General features: G+C 46.4%; 1 protein-coding gene across 12 annotated transcripts in view; it reads left to right on the top strand.

Moving 5' to 3' along the window:
• Window positions 1–748: 748 nt before the first annotated feature.
• EMSY (EMSY transcriptional repressor, BRCA2 interacting) overlaps window positions 749–20,946 on the top strand; it is a 339,048-nt gene continuing 318,850 nt past the window's right edge. For 10 of the 12 annotated variants that reach the window (XM_086933879.1, XM_086933880.1, XM_086933870.1 and 7 more), the window contains exons 1-4: window positions 749–888; window positions 2,165–2,268; window positions 18,745–18,844; window positions 19,415–19,489. In XM_086933879.1, coding sequence (XP_086790005.1) covers window positions 2,199–2,268; window positions 18,745–18,844; window positions 19,415–19,489 — 245 coding nt within the window. In that variant the 5' untranslated portion in view covers window positions 749–888; window positions 2,165–2,198. Of the gene's footprint in view, window positions 1,191–2,164; window positions 2,269–18,744; window positions 18,845–19,414; window positions 19,490–20,946 lie in introns of all 12 variants that reach the window. The other 2 variants (XM_086933873.1, XM_086933876.1) reach the window with 2 other exon arrangements.

A 20,946-nucleotide genomic window follows, 5' to 3' on the forward strand; every position in this document is an offset into this window, starting at 1 on the left:
AAACAAGTTAGTGTTCTAGTTTTCTTATCAAAGAATGTCTGTGGCTGGTGCTGGAACAGCTGATACAGATGCTACGTCGCTCGAGGTGCCCGGGGAAATGATAGGGAGCGCTCAGACATATTTCTATTTGCACATCCGAAAGGTCACTCTCGTGCCAAGTTACTATTGACGATTGGGTTGCTCTGGTTCACTTGGTATCGGTTTTCATTGCCCATATCATTTGCGGCAAAACTCTTGTAGATTTAGCAAGTGTTCCCCTTTAATGTGTCCTTGGACGAAAACTCCGGCTTTCCTGCTTGCCTGTAGAGTATGCGTCAATATTGCTGCGTAGTAACAACACTAGAGCGATACACAAAACGAACATTAGTGTTCCATACCTGAATTTAAATAGAAATTGGGTTCCAGTATAAGCATTCAGACGACAACGCGTGATTTAACAGCTCGTGACATTTAAAGTGCCATAACACTTACAACATAAACACAACACTTCACCCCAGTAATATTTTTACTTATCAATAAAATATGATTTTATTTTTAATATGTTCATATTTGACAGGTATGGGTTTTTAAAAAGAGAACCACGAAACATTACCAGACGTGTGATCATCATTTCACTTTTGTCTGTTTTTTGAAAGCCGCTCCAAACATTTACCATAATGAAATATCTCATTATTAATTTTTGCATCTCCTCTCAGTAGTCCTTTGTTTATGTCACCGGTAGCAGGCGATTGTCTTTGTTAAAAACTTCAACTCCCGGCATGCTGTGGCTACACGCACGCGCACTGGTGCCCGCGCCATCTTTAGCATCTTTAGAACCGCAGTTAGGAAGGCTACCCCTGTTGTTGTGTGTGTCTGCAAACCACTGGTTCACCGATGCTCCAGGGGAAGGTGGGTACGGCTCCTCGGGGAATGGGAGGAGGATCAAGTTGGCAGGGCAGCGCCCTTTCCTTCTCACAGGCAGCGGCTTTATGTCTATGTGGCCATAGATGGTAAAGCTACCCCTGTCACTGAGCCATGGCGCCCCCTTCTCCTAGTCACCAGAGAGCTCCGTTGTCCAGTGTCAGTCAGACCTGCTCGATTACGGGTTACCTTCAACATTCTCTGACAGTCCTGCCGACGGAATAAATGACCTTCCTCAGAGCTAACCTAGTGACAGACGTCTGCCTACTGTCCTACCAACGTATATACTGGTAATCCTACATAATAAATTGCCTCAGTTTCCTCACAACTCTTCTTCCGATCTACTGCTGTATCCAGCCCAATATCCCCTTTACTTCTTACAATCATCCCGATGTCCTGAAGTCTTTCCACTGCCCATAAACCTTGTTTTTATATTGTATGCCTCTCAAGACTTACGCTGCATTGCCCAGCATCCGCCCTGCTGCTCCTCACCACTTCAGTACTGCTCTTTCCCCAATTTACATGCACTTCTCTGCCCTTCAGTCTCTATTTCTAGCCAGCCTCACCCTGCTTTCTTGGCATTTTCAGTTCGGCTACCCTACGCCAATGTTTTGCTTTCCTTCCTCCTTGCGCTGCTCTCTCCCCAGACACTACTCCCTGTATGATGTACTTTAGTAGATTGTCACTATGGTTGTATGAGCTGAAGGGGACGCCGTTTATGTCCTGTGTCAAGGCTTTTACTGGAATAAATATAAGCGCTTCGACGCCTCGCCAGGGGTAGTAAGCGCTTTGTAAATGCAATTTACAATTTCATGCTCGACTGACACGTGAGACCATGTCTTTACACTTCACTACGCTGCCCCCATTATCCCTGCCGCTCTGCACTGCTCTCGCTCCAAGTACTTCTTCCTTCACTCTAGTTCTTCGCTGCTCCTCCCTCCCCCTTCTTTCTTAGCCTCTTCACTGCTCTCCTCCACAGACCCTGCACCGCCCCTTCCCTGCGGTGCTTTCTGGCTTCTCTTGGTTTTTGCATTCCCCGCCTCCTATTTCTGTACTCGTCCCCAGCTTCCGCTGCGTCGCCTTCTACATATGTTTGATGCCAGCGGCGAGGGAGTCATGCAAATGGGGTATCTAGGTTTGAGCAGGCATATTCAAGGTTAACACCGAATAAGCAAAATACCGGCCACTTACAAATCACTCGTGGAAACCATCACGTTTGAAGCTCAACTGGAGTCCCTTCATACCCTGTAACTTGCTTCTGCAGGGAGGAAGCAGTTCTGTGACCTGAATGCAGGAAGATGCCCGTGGTATGGCCAACACTCCTGGATCTGAGCAGGGATGAATGCAAGAGGATTCTGCGCAAGTTGGGTAAGATAACGTGTTTTGCATTTGTTTACCTGCGGTTGGACAGGTTGTAACTCCTTGTACGTTCCCTGTCTCAGTTGTGTGTTGTAATTCGATGGCAGCGATCGTATGTGATCTTAAGTGCCTTGTTCCAGAAAAGTCTGTTTCAATCCAGTGTCATACAGGAGCAGCAATGATTGCACATTGCGTGTGCCTTTTCGCAGGCGTTACAGTGAAATCGTTTTGATAAGCCTTTTCCTGATGTTTGGGATGGAATGCAAATAATTTGTTGTCATAGTACGACCATGGTTAGTTTCGTTTTTTTCTAGTTCCTGTCAGTTAAAGGAGAACATTCCTGAGGTGCAGGTCTGTAGTTTGGCATCCAACCTCCCATGATGCTTTGTATCAAACCTGGTCACAACACTCAGACGATACGCAAGTTTTGAAAATGGTATGTGTGTGTTTATAGAACTGGGGAAGAGAAGTGCAAAATGTTTTGCACGCAGGCGTTTTTGTATAATATTAAAGTATATCTGTCTACAAATCAGTGTCCCACAGACCTACTGTAAGGTTATTTTAAGGATTGTTCCTTTCCTTAAAGTTTCTGTAGATTTTGAAAAGTTCGTCAGTTGCCTTGGGTTTGCACCAGGTTATGGGCTAGCAGCCCTTTTTGTGGAAGCTCGATGCGGTGAGATAACAAATTGAAACTGCTGTACAGTACAGTACCTGAATCTTTGGTGTTACTGATGCGCCTCCAGAGTTGTATAATCCTGTTCTTGTGCACTTCTGTAATTGACCACTTCATGTCAACTTTATAGAACCTGCAAGATGGTGCAACGATTTGGAAGGTGTATGTGTTTTGGTTTTGGTTTTTATTTTTATCTATTTTTTTGCTTTCGGAGTCAAAGGAGACAGAAGAATGATGAAAGATGTGTGTGTGGGTATAACCTATTTAACCATAAACTTATTGGTGGCTTGCACTATTCATGTACTGCTTATCTGGATACATTGTGTTGGAAGATCTTATTGGTGTCCTTCATTTCGGGTAATTGGTAGGGCGCGTTGTCTTTGACAATGGATATTTGCCTTCAAAGTTTTGTGTTACCTAGGTCCTTTTTAGGTCTCGCTTGAGACATGTGCTGTCTCTTCGAGTCATTTAGTAAGTGGCTATTAAAAGTGCCACCAGAGGCTTTTGCTGGCCTACAGCTTGCGTGCACGTGCACAGCTGCCATCTGTGTTTTTAGGTCTCGCCTGAGACAGCGCATGCTCTGTCGCTTCGAGACATTTAGTAAGTGGCTTTTAAAAGTGCCACCAGAGGCTTTTGCTGGCATACAGCTTGCGTTCACAAGCTTGTGCTCGTGCACAGCTGCCATCTGTGTTTTTATTGCTGTAATCAGGCTCCTCTGCATGCACTACCCCATCCTTCCCCACCCCCTCCCTCTTCCCCCCCCTCCCTCCTGGTCAGCTTAATTTGTGTCTTCTAGCTGTGAATCATGCTCCTCTGCTCGCACTCCCACTCCCTTCTCCCCATCCCTCTTCGTCAGTTTAATTTGTGTCTTCTATCACTGTGAATGCTCCTGCTTCCACCAGGCACACACAACATCAGTCGTCAGTGCATGCTTTCACCAGGCACACACACCACCAGCCGTCAGTGCACGCTTCCACCAGGCACACACAACATCAGTCGTCAGTGCATGCTTTCACCAGGCACACACACCACCAGCCGTCAGTGCACGCTTCCACCAGGCACACCCACCACCAGCCATCAGTGCACGCTTCCACCAGGCACACACACCACCAGCCGTCAGTGCACGCTTCCACCAGGCACACACACCACCAGCCGTCAGTGCACGCTTCCACCAGGCACACACACCACCAGCCGTCAGTGCACGCTTCCACCAGGCACACACACCACCAGCCGTCAGTTCACGCTCCCACCAGGCACACACACCACCAGCCGTCAGTGCACACTTCTCAGGCATACACACTACCAGCCGTCACACACTACCAGCCGTCGGTGCATGCTTCTACCAGGCACACACACCCAGCCGTCAGTGCACGCTTTTACCAGGCACACACACACCACCAGCCGTCGGTGCACGTTTTCACCGGGCACACACACTACCAGCCGTCGGTGCACGCTTTCACCGGTCACACACACCACCAGCTGTCAGTGCACTCTTCCACCAGGCACACACACCACCAGACGTCAGTGCACTCTTCCACCAGGCACACACACCACCAGACGTCAGTGCACGCTTCCACCAGGCACACACACCACCAGCCGTCCGTGCACGCTTCCACCGGGCACACACAACACCAGCCGTCCGTGCACGCTTCCACCGGGCACACACAACACCAGCCGTCCGTGCACGCTTCCACCGGGCACACACAACACCAGCCGTCCGTGCACGCTTCCACCGGGCACACACACCACCAGCCGTCCGTGCACGCTTCCACCGGGCACACACACCACCAGCCGTCCGTGCACGCTTCCACCGGGCACACACACCACCAGCCGTCAGTGCACGCTTTCACCGGGCACACACACCACCAGCCGTCAGTGCACGCTTTCACCAGGCACACACACCACCAGCCGTCAGTGCACGCTTTCACCAGGCACACACCACCAGCCGTCAGTGCACGCTTTCACCAGGCACACACACCACCAGCCGTCAGTGCACGCTTTTACCAGGCACACACCACCAGCCGTCAGTGCAGCAGGCAGGCTCTTCTCAGAGCTTCTTGGTAAATATGTGTTCGTTGCCTGGGAGGGAGTGGGTCGAGTTTCCTTAAACCATGCGGAGTATGCAGGTGCAGTGCATGAACTCCTGTATGAGTGAGTCATGCTGCCTGGGGCTCACTCACTCCACACTTGTAAATTGCGACTGCTCCAGGCTTTTTCTCATTTGCAAAATTCGGCGCGTGCGCACAGCTAGGCAGCCCCCACAGCCCCCGGAATGACTGCTTCCTACAACCAGAATGGAAACAACATCCAGAGCGATGAAAACAAGTTCATTTGATGCAAAGAACTGTTAACAAAAACCATGTCCAGCTATTGTACATCTGGCAACTTAAACAAAACGGCAACAAAAACCATGTCCAGCTATTGTACATCTGGCAACTTAAACAAAACGGCAACAAAAAACAAACAAGCCAATAGGTCTCGCTTTTTGGGCTCTATAAATATTCAGTTATGCAGCGAACATCCTTGATGCAACAACACCAACTGTTGCATGGCTAAACACTTATAAGATCCCAAATGCGAGACCTATTGGCTATGCCAATGCTTGTTCCAAGTAGGCCATTAATGGCCAGTTGGGCACAGTTTTGTTGGACCACATTTTTGACATCACATGCTCAAATTTCATACTAACCACTGCAAAAATTAAAGGATGCAGTGTAAAAAAAACTCCTGGTTCTGACTTTTGTGACTTCCATAGTGTTAAACATGAGTAAAACCGTAGGCACTTTCTTTTGACATGACACTCAGGGCAAGGAGTTGGTTTTTGAGAAGTTGGAAAAAAATCGAGTAGTGCTGTAACTTTCTTTCCCAAGGACAGGTTTACCATCACTTACGTACAAATGCACCAGTCCTGCCTTAATGGCAAACTCACATGTTGAATATATAAACTAAGCAAATGTGGACTGTTTAGGGGCACGTTTTATTTTGTGGCAATCTTATTAGCTAACCACTCCTTATCAGGGAAATTTGTAGTCCGAATTTGTGGTGATTATTTACTTTTTTTGCTTAGGACAATTACTCCAGTCATCTGTATTTAAGAGTTTTTAGAGTTTCTTCCTGCAATTGCCGAAAAATCAACCTCTACTTAGTTGATTTGTTGTATTCTATTATGTTCGAAGTTTATTCAAGAATGAAGAAAAACTTAAGACCGTTATTTAATTAGAGGGATAGATGTAAATTTAGCATTTCTTTCTTTGAGATGAATTCTGAAAGCGTTGTCCTCACTGTCTCTTAATTAGTACGATTAGCAAGAAATGGGTATTTTGTTTTTAGGTCTCGCCTATATTGCAGCGCATGCGCTGCACGGTCTGCGAGGCCTCTCGTAATTGAGGAGATTTTAGAAGTGGAGTGGAAGCTCCGTACATCCTTTTTATTGGCGGGCGTCTTCCTTTATGGTAAACGCTCGCATTCTATTTGAAGTGAGGCTTGTTTGTTCCCTCCCTGTCTCCTTTTCGGCTCGCCCATCCGGACTTGATTGTGTACTTGTGGCGTGACATGGTGGGATTTATATGGTGGTTCAGCACTATTTTACACAGATACTGATCGGGACAATGGCAGCTGCACTTCATTCTCCGGTATGTGCGCTTTCACTTTAACAACACCAGGCAACAAAAGGACGGACGGGAAGGAGCTCTGGCCGGCCTCTGACCTGTCACTACGCACCATCGTATCATGGAAACCTAATTATGAGTACATATCTTTTGATAACTGATTCCTGGAAAGAAGAGTTTCTGCCTGGCTGCACGAGCCTGGCGGTGGTTGGAGCTTCGCTTGGGTGTGTGTGGTCCCCCCTCCCGGAGGCATGTCCTCCGGGTAACGAGACAGTGGGTCCTGTACGCTCAGTGGGTTTGGGGTGTGGATGCCCCCTGGCTGGGTGTGAAAGCTTTTGTGCGCATGTGACACGCAGCCCATGCTGAGCTTACAAACAAAACACTGGTGTGGGGGGCAGCCCTACCCTCCGAGCGCCTGATAGGAGACGCGGGCTCCCAGAGAGGGGAAAATGCCAACAGATGCGTGTGCACAATGCGTCCCCCGGGATCAGTGACGGGAGAAGCCACGAGGTGTGGGGTTGTTGTTGCGCGTCCGGCCAGTGCAAGCCGCGTAGCACACCGCTGGAAGTGGAGCTGCGGTGTGCGGTGCGGTAGTCATTAAATGGGTTGTGTGCCACAGAGTGCAGCCTGTGTCTGCTGTTAGTATAATATATTTGCATGTCCTTATGAGCTTTGTTGTGTGTGTGTGTGTGTGTGTGTGTGTGTGTGCTGCTGCTAGAGACGTGTCGAAGTGTGAGCAAATGGTGTGCTGTAGCATACACTGATATGCTTTCATTTTAGCGAGTGTGTGTGGGCTGTATGCCCTGGTGTGGACGAATATACACATCGATGTGCTGCATCATATGCGCGTGTTGCGGTATACTTGTTTATGCTACTGTGCATCGTGCTTGGTTGATGGTAGATAGCAATGTATAGTGAGGAGTTGAGCTCTGGTTCAGAAATATACTATACCACGTTGTTTTGCGATAATGTTAAAAAGCTGTAGCGCTGCTCAGTGTCACCCGGAATACTATGTTTTGAGTCAGTTGCTTTCATTTAAGCACTCAATGCGTTCTGGTATTTGAAGTCTGGTGTTCTTCTAGTTAAATTTGAAACCACACCTGATAAAAGTAGTTTGAAAATTAAAGCCCCGTACTGCTAACTTGGTATATTGCAGAGATGGATCAAAGCGGTCATCCCTGTGTGTCTGTGGAATGCAGCAATTTGGGTTGGTATTGTGGTGTGTGTAGTCATAGTGTGTGGTATTCAGTGATGCAGTGTAGGTTACTGGTGCCTTCAGTTGTGTGTAATTATATGTATTAGTGTAGTGATGTGGAGTATGTTGTGTGCATATGTGTGGGCAGTGGCATGATGTGGAATGTAGAGGTGTGTTATTGAGTGTTGGTGCTATGCATGTGGGTTGTGTATGTTGCTGGGATGCATGTGGGTGGTATACTGTGGTGTGGATGTGGTGCACTCACCCGAAAGGACCTGTGCATGGAGAAGCCATGTGAGATGTGCTCTGGTGTCATATCTTGTGAGCGTAAACCAGAAATCCGGCCCCCATCTCACGCCACCGGCAACCCCTGCAGGCACTAGGAATTGCGCTAACATGATGCAATGCAATAAGTCTCGCATTGACATTAGTTTGAGTTATTGACACTGTAAATGACAATGTTTTTTTAATTGTTTTTCTTTTTTAAAACATAAATAAAAGGAATTGTTATTTACAATGGCAATAGTTTAAAGTCTTGTAAATGCCAGACCTGTTGCATTGCATTTACACGAGTTTGAGCTATTGGCATTGTAAATGATATTGTCTTTTATTAATGTTATTGTTTTTAAAACAACATAAATATAATTAATTTACCATGCTAATAGCACAAACTCATGTAAATGCGAGACTTATTTCATTTGCAAGATGTTGAGAGCTATTGTGATTGTAATGACAATGCTTTTATTTTATGTGTGTTTGAAAACCTGTAAGGGGTGCATAAATATGCATTTTCGAATTATAGTTGTTGCTTAAGAGAAGCAAGCTGGCAGTGACTGCCCCCTTTGTAGTGGCAGCCTATCTTTTCATTAGCAAGGACTGCTAGTAGTAAGTGCGTGGTTATATAGCTTGCAGGTTTTTTAATTTTTTAAATAAAAGGCATTGTTATTTTGAATGCCAATAGCTTAAACTCGCGTACATGCGAAACCTATTGCATTGCAAATACTTGTTTTGTCCTGCATATGCCAAATTAGGGAAGACATTGATCATTCCAGAATGCCGCATTTTTTCCGTAGTCCATCTAAAGGAAGAATTCTGATACTAAGATTGGAAAATAAAGAACTGGTTGTTTACTCAGTATCTCAATATTTATTGTATGCATGGGGCTGTAATGAAAACATTTACAAACATGATATATTCTAACTGGAACATGCACTTTAAGGGGAATATCGTAGTTTAATGTAGTAATTTTTTTATTAGGTATTAAGTAAGAAAGAAACCGATAAATAAACAAGGGTATATCGTGATACAAAGTCTAGATTGCAACGTGATGGATATATCCATTTTTGTGGAAGAGGTGTGGCGCAGCAGCCAATTTGCCTGACACCGGACCACAGGGTTCACGGTTCAATCCCCGGTGCCGGTGGCAGGTCAGCCTAGCACCATGTGACTCTGGGCAATAGCTCGCTTAATCTTCCCGAGGGCCCCAGCGCCGGGAAACCACTTTGGAGGTAGCTGTGTGCTTTACAAATTCAAGGTTATTATTATATATCATCAGCATCATTCAAAAAGGGAGGAGAGAATGGGGTATCGGATTAGAGTGGAGCGGGATGTGGGGAGGTGGAGGGACGGACTTGCAATAGGGAGGGGTGAAAGGGTACTAGCATAGTTGTAACATTAGCAACAGAAACTATGACTGTACATCACCTCAGATAGTTTGGTGTGTGGAGGTGCGTGTTTTGAGGTAGTGGTTGTCAGAAGTGGTACCCTGGGTGCTCTCTCAGGCAGCATCTATGTGATAGCTGCGATTGTGGGTGCTCTGGACGAGAGAGAGGGAGGGGTCTCCTTTAGCCAGGGGTCACCGGAGTGAGGAGAGTATGGAAGGGTGGGGATAAGGATGGAGAAAGGGGGGCGCGTGGTGCGTGCGTTCCTTTGAGACACACATTACTACTTTTACTCAGATTAGACAATCAATAGTAGGAGATGTTAAGGTGGTGGGGCAAATGTGTAGGTGAGTGAGGGTTCTGTGGTCTGTTTGGGCAGAGACGTTATGTGCTATTAGAAAATCTGCGTGAGTTATTTCCCCAAGTGGGGGCTTAGTACATCAGATTGTGGTTGTTTGGTGATGGTTGCCATCCGTGTTTATGGGGAAGGAAGGAGATATAAAGTGTCTACCTGCGCGTCCGAGGTCGGGTTAGGGAATCAGCTAGGTAGGTGGGAGAAGGGTGGAGAGTGGAGGAATGGAGGGGTATGTAATATTGTATCCAGGGGGTTCAGTAGGGGAAGAGGAAGGGGAGGGGAAAATCCTGATCATTGACTGTGGGATTGTGAGTGAGTGGTCCGGTGCTGCCAAGGTAAAGCGGTAGAATGTTATGTGCTCTACCAGAAGAAGGGGGCCCATGTCTGCGTAAACACCTCCTCCTGGTCCTGATTGTCGTAGATGACATATTCGTGGGTTGTTGTGTGGATCATTGCCGCTGTCCGATCTTCTTGTCAAGGTTAAGTGGGCATCTTCCATTGTCGAAGGATGCGAAGCTTAGCTGTGGATAGTGCAGTGTGTAGGAGGTGGCGTTGTGGGAGAGTAATGTCGGGAGTGTCTCTGAGATCATGTAGGAGGATGACTGTAGAAGTGAGGGGGTGGCGAAGCAGAATTCTCTCCTAGGGTATCCCCTATATAGGACCAGAAAGGTTGAACAGGGGGCATTCACAAAGTATGTGGGGTAGGTCATAGCATATGTCTGAGAGCATCTCCAGCATCTAGTGCAGCAGTAGGCTGGCCCTCTGTAATTTCTGAGGAGTCCAGTAGTGAAGGGATTTAAAGAGGCAAAAAAAAATTCTGAGCCTCGCGAGTTCCCTTACCAATGCCTCTATGATTTCAGACCAGTCTTCTTAATCTATTGTGATTTGTAGGCATATCTGCCATTTTACTCGGTGGCCGCATAGGAGAATTGTGAGAACAGGTGGTTTGTCAGGGTTCCCTATAATCCCGACATCACCCCTTTATGTCGGCCCAGTATCAAGAGGTATTCCACGATCGGTGAGGGTTGCAGAGTCCAAGGTCGAGGACCAAGACATCGACTCAGGCAGTGTTGCAGCTGCATGTGCTGATAGGCCTGTTGCAAGGGTAGTCCACATTCCTCTTGTAGTTGTGCAAAAGATTTTAAATCACGGTTCAGTATCACCTGGTCCAGGTTCATATGCTCCTCTCCTTCCATATGGGCCAATAGAGTTCTTAACCTCTTATTTGGATAGTATCATTGCCCCAAATTGGTGCCTTATTGTGTAGGCGGTGACCTATGCCCATAAGGCGTGCCATGCCTTGTATGTGGTCTAAATTACAGGATGTGGGGGAGACAGTTTAAGGTTATGGTCTCCGTGTAGGGGGCCAAGGCCGCTGTCTCAAGCGAGGAGTGATATTTCCATTGCAACCCATTGCGGAGGATCCGGTAGATCCGGGAGAAGATAGGCGATCTGGGAGAGGTGCAGGGCTAGAGAATAGTGTTCTACAGATGGTAGATCCAGGCTGCCACAAGAGCGGTGAGCCATAAGTTGAGACACGGCTAACCAGGGACGGGGGAAACCCCAGACAAAGGCTCTTAATTGTGCATCAATGAGTCATAGAGTAGTTAGGGGTATCGCAGCGGGCAGCATTCCCAAGATATAGGTAAAGCGTGGCAATGTGACCATTCTCACTGCTTGGACTCTGCCCCACATGGAGGATCCCAGGAGGGACCATTTGTCAAAGTCTGATTTCGTCAAGGCAATTAAGGGCAACCATTCCTTCCAGGCCTCTGTTGACCAGGACCCGAGGTATTTAAGTCCTGAAGGTTTCCAATGAAAGGAGTAGTCATGAATTGCCGCTGTCATGGTGCCCGAGGAGAGTGGGAGGGCTTTACTTTTATCCCAGTTTACTTTGTAGCCTAAGAGTACCGCAAATTCTTCTGACTTCTAATAGTGTAGGTAGGGAGTAAGGGAGATCCCTAAGAGTGAGTAACATATAGTCTGCGTACAGATAATTTTTTGATAGGCTGCCCGCAATGCTTATACCCACCATGTGTGGTGATTTGCGAATGACAGAGGCCATGGGTTCCATGACCAGCAAGAATAAGCGAGGAGAGAGCGGGCCGCCCTGACATGTCCCCCTCCGTATTTTAAAGGTGTCTGATAGAAATCCTTCCCAATTCACCTGAGCTACGGAGCAGTCCTAGACTAGACGGAATTTGGAGATGAATTGGTCCCCCAGATCAATGTGTTTCATAATTGTGAAGAGGTAACCCCAATCTAGCCGTCAAACACTTTTTCTGCATCTAGGTAAAGGGCTACCCCATCCTCTGGTAGGTCTTTTGGAGTCCATAGTGCATGGGCCAGGGTGCGGAGGTGGTTTCTGGAGGAGCGGCACAGGACAAAGCCAACCTGTGTATAATGGATGAAGGAAGGTATAACCTTTCTCAGACATGCAGTCAAAATGCTGGCCAATATTTAGATGTCCCCTTTACAGAGGAGACGATGGGGCAGTAACTTCTGCATAACAGCAGGTCTCTTCCCGGATTGGGAATGACCGCAAACACCACTCTGTTAGAAAGGAAGCCTAAGGATGCCGTCTTTTCAGCCTCTTGCAGGGCAGCATAATGGGCATCAATTGTGTTTTTTCTGGTCCATGTATAATAATCCTTAGGGAAGCCTTCCTCGCCTGGTGCCTTGTGGTATGGTAGTTTGGCAATGGCTTCTTTTACTAATATCTCCCTCCAATATTTCCCTGCTTTTATCCCTTAGACGTGGAAGATTAATCCCCTCAAGATAAGCGGGTATCCGGTCTACGTTGGCCGGTGCTACCTTGTGTATAAAGGTGCTCGAAGAATGAGGCAAATTCATTGACAATGTCTGGGGTCTGGTAAGGAATTCCCCAGACACCGATTGGATTGCGGGCATGGCCATTGCTATTTATAATTTTCTTACTTGTGCCACTAGCAATCTGCCTGAATTTCCCCCCTGCTCATAGTGCCTCCCTTTGAAGTGTTGGAGGGAGTATTCAGCTTTGGTAGTAAAAAAGTAATTTAGGGCCATACCCTGTAAGCGGTGACGATTAGACACAGAGGGACAGGATGAGTAAATGCGGGTAAGAGAGGCAATATGACCCTTTAGCTCTGGAAGGTGAAGGGATGTCTGTCTGTTAGCTATAGCTGCATCTTTCATTAGTTGCCTTCTGATAGTTACCTTTCCGGCGGCCTAAAGGATCTAGTGGAAATCCACAGATGCCTTGTTGTCCATCAGATAGGTAGTAAGTTGGGTTTGTATTTGTTTCTCGCCCTCGGTTGAACGATACCTCTGAATATTCAAGCGCCATGGTTTGGGGCCCGGGGAGGCAAGGCCCACGTCCAGGGACTGTAGAACAGGAGAGTGGTCGGAGAGGACAGCCTCCAGTATACAGTATTCACCGATAAGTGCCAACACAAGGTGGGATATGATGATCTGGACTGTGCGCCATGGACTGGAGACATGAATGTGTATTCCTTGTCTGTCGGATGGCAAAGGTGCCAATGGTCCACAAGGCAGTAGTTCAGAGAGACGTCTCCCAGTAGGGCTCTGTCTCCGTCATTTCCCATCCAAGTGTCCTGTTCTGTCTAGTACCGCATCACGGGTAAGTTCTAAACGCCCCCTATGATGTAGCGGGATGCTCCAATCTCTACAAGCAGTCTGATTACTTTGAGGAAGAAGGATCATATACTGAGCCTACTCATAGGAATCTGTCTCCCACTTTAAGATTGGTAAATGTATATCTATCCTCCTGCTCGGACCTTGATTTTACGACTGTAATGGGCAGTGATTTGCAGAGGAGTATTGCAATCCCTCAGAAGTGATTGGTTTTGGTACGCTGCTCTCTATCACTACCCACCCATTCGCATTGTAGCTTGCCTGACTCAAAGGCATCCAGGTGTGTCTCCTGTAGGAGAGCAATGTCAGCTTTTTTGGTTTAAAGATAGGAAATCACCCTTTTCCGTTTAACGTAGTGTGTGAGGCCATTGACATTCCATTAGAGAATACATAGTGGGTGGGACGCATAGGTGTTGAGTCCCTCCATGTATGTTTTATGGGGTCTATGAGGCTTTTGGTCATTTGGCGGTGGTGGGTGGAGCCCGAAGTTGTCATGAGGATGAGGCAAAGGGGGCTCACTGTGTATGCAGTGGCAGAGGGTTGGTAAGTGAGAGGAGGAGTTATAGCAAGAGGGAAGTATAGGGAGATAAAAGGTAGAGATGGGAAGGTGACAAAAGGATGGAGGGGGAGAGAGAGAGAGAAGGGGGTCGAGGGTAGGCAGGTAGAGGTTGTGGACGAGCAGGCACACAGAAATTGCTAGTGGGCGCTTGGGAGTATTAGGGAGGAGTGGGCAGGGGTTGCCAAAGAGCACGTCTGCGAGGTAATCCGAGCAGGGATGTGGGGCAGTAGGGCGAGGTAGGGTAAGGAAGGGAAGGTAAGGTAAAGTAAGGGATGAGTAGCGTGCAGAGTTGCGGCATTGAGGACACAGGTCTGTTTGTTGCCGGTCTAGTCTTAAGGGATGCAACATGCTGGGAGGGCCCTTCAGGTTCCAGGGTCTGTTGTGGAGCAGTCCATCAAGTCAGTGCATTTGTATCTGGGGATGGAGATCCGGTTGGGCATGCGGTATAGGAGTGGGGAATGGGTTCGGACGTTCTGCATGGGAGAGATGAGTGTTTCTAATGTACCCCGGGTCATACAGTAGAGAGGTAGGGCGTTAAGAGTTTCTGTTAATGAGGTTATACAATGAATCAAGGTGGCATTCCGGATGTCAAGTTCAGGTTCAGGAATTTATATAGCGCACTACTCACCCAGAGGGTCTCAAGGGGCTTGTGGAGGGGGTCCATTATTTATCGAATAGCCAGGTTTTAAGTTCTTTTCTGAAGGAAATGTGGTTCTGTGTAAGGCGGAGGTGAGTGGGGAGTGAGTTCCAGGTCTTGGCCGCCAAGTAGGAGAAGGATCTACCTCCCATGGTCGATCTTTGGATACGCGGAACTGCGGCGAGGCCTTGATTGGAGGATCTTAGTTGGCGGGTGGGTGTGTAGAAGGGTAGTCGAGTGTTGAGGCATTCGGGCCCTAGTTTGTAGAGGGCCTTGTGTGCGTGGGTGAGGAGACGGAATGTTATTCTCTTGTTGACGGGAAGCCAGTGGAGGTCTTTCAGGTGGCTGGTAATGTGATCTTGGCGAGGGATGTCCAAAATGAGTCTCGCTGATGCGTTTTGGATGCGTTGGAGTTTTTTCTGTAATTTGGCTGTAATTCCGGCGTATAGGGTGTTTCCGTAGTCTAGTCGACTCGTAACCAGTGCGTGGGTGACAGTCTTTCTTGTCTCGGCGGGGATCCAGTGGAAGATTTTTTTGAGCATACGAAGTACGTTGAAGCAGGAGGATGAGACGGCGTTGATTTGTTTGGTCATCGAGAGTGAGGAGTCTAGGATGAAGCCAAGGTACGTGCGTGGTCTGTGGGTATGGGTGCTGAGCCCAGATCCGAAGGCCACCATGAGTCGTCCCAGGCAGAGGGGGATGATCCTAGGATGAGCACTTCTGTTTTGTCTGAGTTAAGTTTTAGGCGGCTGTTTTTCATCCATACGGCTACTTCTTTCATGCCTTCGTGAAGATTGGTTTTGGCGGTGTTGGGGTCTTTGGTGAGGGAAAGGATCAGCTGGGTGTCGTCAGCGTAGGAGATGATGTTAAGGTTGTGTTGACGCGCGATGGAAGCGAGTGGACTCATGTAAACGTTGAAGAGGGTGGGACTGAGTGATGATCCTTGTGGTACACAGCAGATGACTTTGGTGGCCTCAGATTTGAATGGGGGAAGTCAGACTCTCTGAGTTCTCCCAGCTAGGAACGAGGTGATCCAGTCCAAGGCTTTTCCTTTTATGTCGATGTTGCTGAGGCGTTGTATGAGGGTGCTGTGACAGACAGTGTCGAAGGCGGCGGAGAGGTAGAGTAGAATGAGGGCCACTGTTTCTCCGTTGTCCAGTAGTGTTCGGATGTCGTCTGTTGCTGCGATGAGGGCGGTTTTGGTGCTGTGTTTGGCTCGAAAGCCGGACTGTGAGGGATCGAGGGAGTTGTTGGATTCGAGGAAGGCGGCGAATTGGCTATTGACGGCTTTCTCGATTACTTTGGCCGGGAATGGGAGGAGGGATGGGGCGGTAGTTTTTAAGTTCAGAGGGGTCTGCTGTGGGTTTCTTCAGGAGGGCGCTGACTTTGGCATGTTTCCAGCTTTCTGGGAAGGTAGCAGAGTTGAAGGAGCAGTTGATGACATCACGGAGATGGGGTGCGATGATGGAATCTGCTTTGTTTGAAGATGTGGTGGGGACATGGGTCGGTTGGCGAGCCAGAGTGGATGGAATTCATTAGGCTGATGGTGTCTTCAGTGGTGATTGGGTTCCAGGCGCTGAGGTTGTTAGAGGGCGGTTTAGGATCTGAGGGGGGTGGAGAGGATTGTTCGTTGGAACTGTTTTCGAAGCTGTTATGTATGTCGGCAATTTTGTTGTAGAAGAAGAAGGAGGATAACGAATCGCAGAGGTCTTGGGAGGGAGTAATGTCGTTTGAGGCTGCGGTGGGGTTGGTGAATTCTTTGACGATGTTGAATAGTTCCTTGCTGTTATGGACGTTGTCGAGTCGATTCTTGAATGCTGATTTCTTGGTGGATCGAATCAGCTGGTGGTGTTTGTGGGTGGCTGCCTTGAAGGTGGTCATGTTGTCGGTGGTTGGGTGTTTTTTCTCCATGTTTTCTCGAGAGTACGGCATAGCTTCTTGGATTTCTTAAGGTCATCGTTGAACCAGGGGGCCTTTTTGCTGTCTTGTTTGGTGTGATGGTTTTTCAAGGGTGCTAATTCGTCAGCGCTGTGAGTGATCCATTGTTTGAATTTGATGTCGTGCTCCCTGTTTTCTCATACATGGGTACTCTGTATCTGTGCTTACATGATCTGATCAACGTATAAAGGATCAGTTAAGAGAAGATGGAAAATAGGGTCTGGCCTCATGCGTAGCAAGGGTGCAGTGGTATCGGCCTACAGGTGGATCTTGCCAGATCTATTGATGTGGTGCTGTATGGGGGCTTGTATGGAGCTGAGGTCTAGTATGGGTCGGGACTGGGGTGCCGAAATGGGGAGAGGTGATAATGCTGTGTCCCGTGTTTGTGTCTTATGTAAAGGCAGGCAAGCAGAGGGGTGAGGCGTATCTCCTGTGGTTGAGTCTGGAAAGCTTTTTGAAGGTGTTGCGTAAGATTGTGGTTGCCATCAATGCTCCAGGGAAAGAGGTGGGGGGGGGGAGTAGTGGTATGTAGAGGGAGAAAGCAAGAATAGAAGCATATTATAAAGCAGGTCTGTTCGCTAGGGCCCTAGCATTGCACAGCCATGTCTATTGTGTTTGTGAGTATCACTCGGGAGGGGAGTGTAAGTAAAAGGGTACCCTTGATATCAGGTGGGTCACAGTGTGTAAGGCACATAACATATAACGTGAGAAATAAATGTTCAGGGCATTCAAACATTAAGAAGAGAAACATTAAAGCATGTAACAAAACAGTCTATGAAAAATTACGCTGGTACTCCGCCATCAGGTCTTCTTGCCGATTCTCCTTGCGTCGATCGGTATGTTGTAGATGTTCCACGGGGTCCGGTTCACCAGATCTCAGGGCGCCTTCTATTCTGCATGCAAGGTCTTCAGTGGGGATGGGGATTTGTCGCTGTTGTGCTCCTCTCAAGTGCAGCCACTGCTTGTAGGACCTGGGTCCTGTCTCCCATGGAGCGGGCGGTTCTGTCATGGTCACTTACTCTGTCGGGAGCCACCCCAGTTCCTCCGGGATCCACAGGAGGGTATGTGTAGAGTTGACGATGTCAGGGTGGAGCTGTCTCCAGGATCAGGGGCTACAGTGTCCATGCCCTGTGGGGCAAGGCTATTTAGGAAATGACGAAGCTCCACTGGGTCAGAGTTCCTTTGAGATGCTGTCCCTGGTGATTCGAAGGCGTGCTGGTTCAAATAGGCTTTATTTTATGTCCAGTTAGCAGAGGAGGGGTCTTAGAGAGAGAGGAAGGCTTTTAGTCACTCGTTGGTTTCTTTGGAGAAGTCCGTTACCAAATGGATCTCATCCCCTTCAAATGGGTATTGACAGTGAGTTTGGGATGCAGTGATAAGTTGCTGTGCCTATTCTTGGTGTTGGAAGCAGGCAATGAGAGGCCACGGCACTCGGATGGTCCTCGTCAGAGTGGTCCTATATGATGAACCCTTCTCATCCCCAAGAGGAGGTGGGGGGCAAAAGTTAAACCAACAGGTGTGAAATTATAGGCTTTGTCTTCACTGGAATATTTCTTATATAATAGTGGTCCGTATTTCCTGAGGCTGTGGACGACAGAGTCGATTTTTAGTATGGGCATATTCACAGGCTTGTTAATTGTATCGGGGAAGCATGGCATTTTGTTGGTGTTGAACCAACTCTTGTTAGATGTCGAACATTATCTCGCAGACGACTGACAGCAAAGTTTAAGAGGTTTCAATCATAGTCTCTAAAGGACTGCTCGAAACTTTTCTGAGCTGTTATTCACCCTAATTTTGAACGTATGTTAGTCATGTAGTCGTTTTTATTTTTTTTACTTTGAGACAATTTGCCTTCTCTTAAAAGAACAATTATTTCAGTGTAAACATTTTTCAAGACCATTTTCAAGGCTAAATTATGTACCCCAACGAGTGTTTAGAGGGACAATTGTGTGTCGGGTAATGCACCACTGAACTCTGAGATTAGCCAAGACTTCCGGGCCAGATGCCACATACTTCTGCTCGTGCATTCCTTGGATTTTTTAACAGTATTTTATCCTCGCATGCGTTACCTTTTTCTGTCACCTCCATATTTCTATCAGTTTTGTATAGCTTTCTGGTTACGGGATTGGTGTCCTTATGTAGACCATTTGTTTTTTGACAGATTTAACAAAATACCACATTGCATTTAATTTGAATGACTTTTATTTTCTCATTACATGTTTTCAGAATTGGAGGCATATGCCGGTGTTATTAGCGCGTTGCGCGCTCAGGGGGACCTCAGCAGGGACAAAAAAGATCTCCTGGGTGAACTCTCCAAAGTTCTTAGGTAAGATGCATTTTATAGGTCATAGTAGTAATAGAAGTATGTCTCGTCTTATGTTTGGTATTGTTTCACCAATGCACCTTTAGGCCGATTAAAGAAAATGGTGTTGCTAAAAATCTTCTTCAGATGGTAGCACTATACGGCGTATTTTGACTTAAGACACTGTAATTAAATGAGGGCAATGCAGCTGTATAAATCAGATCTGGTGTTGGCATTTGAGGAAGTCTGATATTGTCTGTAGCAGACTTTTCTTTTCAACATAATATCCAATTGATGGGGGGGCGATAGGTGGACCAGTAGGATATGGCTAAAGCATTGGTGTTGTGTTTGATTCCCCTCTGCCCCCCTCTTTTTCTTTCTTTTATCAACCTCCTTTATTTTCACTCTTTTCCTTTTCTTTATTGGTTTTACTTTCTCTCTCCCTCAGCCCTGGAGTGTGAGCTACACCTAGATGAATTGCACGAACCCTGCTTTTGACGGGGCCTCTTTCCACCTTGTTTTTACTCATCCTTTCATAGTAGGTAGTAATGAGTAACTTATTATTCATGGACTCTCATTTTTATGTTTTTGCAGCATATCCACGGAGAGGCACCGAGCGGAAGTGCGAAGAGCAGTCAACGATGAGCAGTTGACGACCATTGCACACAAGTAGGCTCATTTACCATTTTGTGTTTGTACTGAATTAATGATGCAAATGTTTACTCTGACTGTATTACTAGGTAGGACCTTCTAAAGCTGCACTCTTCATATCTAAGTAACATGTCCCCTCATAGATGTGTTGCTCTTTATGGGATAGTTTGACGGATGGTCTCTCTCTACTGGGTCCCAAAGTCTTTAATAGGAAAATCCATTCTAGCCTGTTCAGCATAGACTGCATGTTTATTCACACTTTTGTTTCATTCTTGTTGCATTACAGAATTCCTTAGTGGTTAAAGAAGATTATTTTATGTATCCGCTATCAAAGTCTATGAGAAAGAGGGGGCCCCTACAATGTATACAGTTAGCTACTCGTAGGGAAGGCAAACCATGTAGAGAAAGACAGTGTAGCAAAACTCTAAGGGCGTAAATAATCCCTGAATCAAGATCCAAACAGAATAATAGACCCTCAAAAACAATCAAGTAAATGTGTGCTGAAACGGAGATTTATACAAAAATTCTTCAATTTATTTATTTTTGATTTTAGTATATTTTGTTTGTTTTTATCCTTTGTGCAAAATTCATTTACTTATTTAATTCATTGTTCACATTTAAAAAGAACCTTGAAGTATAGTACATGATATTCAGACACAGGCAAAGAATTGATTATTTACAATTAAAGGTGTACAAAATTAATAAGTGAGAACAGAAAAAATTACATAGACACAAATACATAGACAAAATAACTCAGTGATATACGAAATATTCAGTTGATGGTATAGTTGATGAAGGCAATGCGGTTGAGTGGAACTACGCGCGTTTCGGCCTGAGGCCTTCGTCAGGTGACCGTCATTCGCATATTTTAAACAAATAAAAAGGGGTGATGTAACCTAAACAGACAAAACAAGAATACAAAAGTATAGATGTATCATCAGATCAGACACACATGTTCATTATATCTATTTACAATACAATTTATGTTTCTGTATTTTCTGGGTCTATAACAGTTGCAATGAAGATATATATACAATATTAACATTTTAGTGCAACCACCTAATTACAATAAATGCCAGACCATCTAGTTTTTTTGCTTTCCAGATGCAGAATTCGATGATTCTCATTCCATATTAGCTAAGCTCAAGATCGTCACTTAAAGTGTATCTATTTCAGTTAAATTTCTAGCTATGATAGTTTTTCTAATAGGTTATGAGACCAACAGTTCCATATTAGGCACTAAAATTTCAGAGAGAAAAGAAACCAGAAACAGATATAGGTATAGACACACATAAAAAGCCTTATGCACTCAACCTAAAGATACCTTTACTAATGAAAAAGAGGGAAGGGAAAATGCCATTTTTACTTACACAACAGTGGACAGGTTGACGTATCAACACTTTGCTTCCTATGGCAACAGTTTTGATTTCATATGTACCGAGTCAGTTATGCTGAAAAGTAGACATGTATCCATT

The sequence above is a fragment of the Lissotriton vulgaris genome, chromosome 8 (genome assembly GCF_964263255.1).
Source record: "Lissotriton vulgaris chromosome 8, aLisVul1.2, whole genome shotgun sequence".
NCBI classification, from domain to species: domain Eukaryota; kingdom Metazoa; phylum Chordata; class Amphibia; order Caudata; family Salamandridae; genus Lissotriton; species Lissotriton vulgaris.